A 1,868-nucleotide genomic window follows, 5' to 3' on the forward strand; every position below is an offset into this window, starting at 1 on the left:
CTCTTTCCTAGCTATGGGAGCAGTTAATCTTTCTTGTTATTGTTTGGTTGTTGACTTGTTGTCTGTTAAATTTTTGTTGGAATCTATTAGCTCTTATTGGTTATGAGATGGCACAACAACTTTTTTCCTCAGCATTGAAACTTATCTGTCGTTTAAGCTATAATTTCTGGTTGGTCTCGTGTGATTATAATTTTTTCTCTTTCAGGCTTTCTGCTTTCATGCTGAAAAAGAACTATTAAGGGAACCTCGAGTTGTGAGGGTTGGTTTGATTCAGAATTCTATTTCCCTCCCAACAACTGCTCACTTTGCGGAACAAAAAAAGGCTATCTTTGAGAAACTAAAGCCAATCATTGACGCTGCTGGTTCATCAGGGGTCAACATATTATGCTTACAAGTAGGTTGCATGCATATGAGCACTTGTCAATCGATTTCTTATTTCCATTAGATTTTTTTTTTTTAATATATATATACTTCCTTTGCAGGAAGCATGGATGATGCCATTTGGCTTTTGTACACGAGAAAAGAAGTGGTGTGAATTTGCAGAACCTGCCGATGGGGAATCAACGAGATTTTTGCAAAGCTTTGCGTTAAAGTATAACATGGTGATCATAAGCCCAATTCTTGAGAGGGATATTAACCACGGAGAGGTTATTTGGAACACTGCCGTTGTGATTGGGAATCACGGCAATATAATTGGAAAACACAGGAAGGTAAGTTGCCTGAACTTTCTACTTCTTCTTCTAATGCTAATTTAGAAACACCTCTTTCAGCTATCTAATGAACACACAACATTTGACAGAACCATATACCAAGAGTTGGGGACTTCAATGAAAGCACATATTATATGGAAGGAAACACGGGTCATCCTGTATTTGAAACAGCATTTGGAAAGATTGCCATTAATATATGTTATGGTAGGCACCATCCTTTGAATTGGTTAACTTTTGGCTTGAACGGTGCAGAAATTGTTTTCAACCCTTCTGCTACTGTTGGTGAACTCAGCGAACCAATGTGGCCAGTAGAGGTTGGTTTTTTTCTTAATGTTTATAATATTTGATGCTAATAACTATAGGTCGAATTTTAGCAGGAAATTAGTTCATAAATGACTAAACAATAAGAAAATTGGCATGCATCAATCTTCCGATTTATCCTGTATAGTACCGACTAATTTTATACGTGTAAACAACCAGATTTTACACTGTAGGACATCTGCATAATCATATATGGCTTAACAGTGTTACTGTTTTTCAGGCACGTAACGCTGCAATAGCAAATAGTTACTTTGTTGCATCAATTAATCGGGTCGGGACTGAGATTTTCCCCAATCCATTTACTTCTGGTGATGGCAAGCCAGCACATGCAGATTTTGGACATTTTTATGGGTCAAGTTATATTTCAGCACCAGATGCATCCTGCACACCGTCTTTATCACGTAACAGGGATGGCTTATTAATAACAGACATGGACCTTAACTTGTGTAGGCAGTACAAAGACAAGTGGTGTTTCAGAATGACTGCACGATATGAGATGTATGCGGAGACGCTTGCTCAGTATGTGAAACCAGAATTTGAGCCTCAAGTCATCAGCGACCCTTTGCTTCATAAGAGATCCTCATGACCTGTGCTATAAAGTATTGATATGTCTTCACTGCATTCGTTCCAAACTGTTCTATCTCAAATAAAGTTTCAATATTCTGATTGATGAATTAAAATTCAGCTCTCAGTAGACTATCAAGAACAGGGTTCATATATATATAAATAAAATGAATCTGAAATGATTTTCCTTTGTTTTAATTATTAACGCGTGTTCATCTTCATTGTAGCATTTCATATTTCATTATATATTCATCTTCACTGCACATTGAAAGA

The 1,868-nt window shown here is 36.8% G+C and overlaps 1 protein-coding gene across 1 annotated transcript in view; it reads left to right on the top strand.

Annotated features, from left to right (window-relative positions):
• The window catches only part of LOC101511688 (beta-ureidopropionase), a 2,996-nt gene extending 1,203 nt beyond the window's left edge, over positions 1-1,793 (top strand). The window contains exons 3-6 of the mRNA XM_004504789.4: positions 206-394; positions 483-710; positions 800-1,024; positions 1,252-1,793. Coding sequence (XP_004504846.1) covers positions 206-394; positions 483-710; positions 800-1,024; positions 1,252-1,617 — 1,008 coding nt within the window. The 3' untranslated portion in view covers positions 1,618-1,793. The remainder of the gene's footprint in view (positions 1-205; positions 395-482; positions 711-799; positions 1,025-1,251) is intronic.
• The last annotated feature ends 75 nt before the right edge of the window (positions 1,794-1,868 follow it).

The sequence above is a fragment of the Cicer arietinum genome, chromosome 6, assembly GCF_000331145.2.
Source record: "Cicer arietinum cultivar CDC Frontier isolate Library 1 chromosome 6, Cicar.CDCFrontier_v2.0, whole genome shotgun sequence".
Lineage (NCBI taxonomy): Eukaryota > Viridiplantae > Streptophyta > Magnoliopsida > Fabales > Fabaceae > Cicer > Cicer arietinum.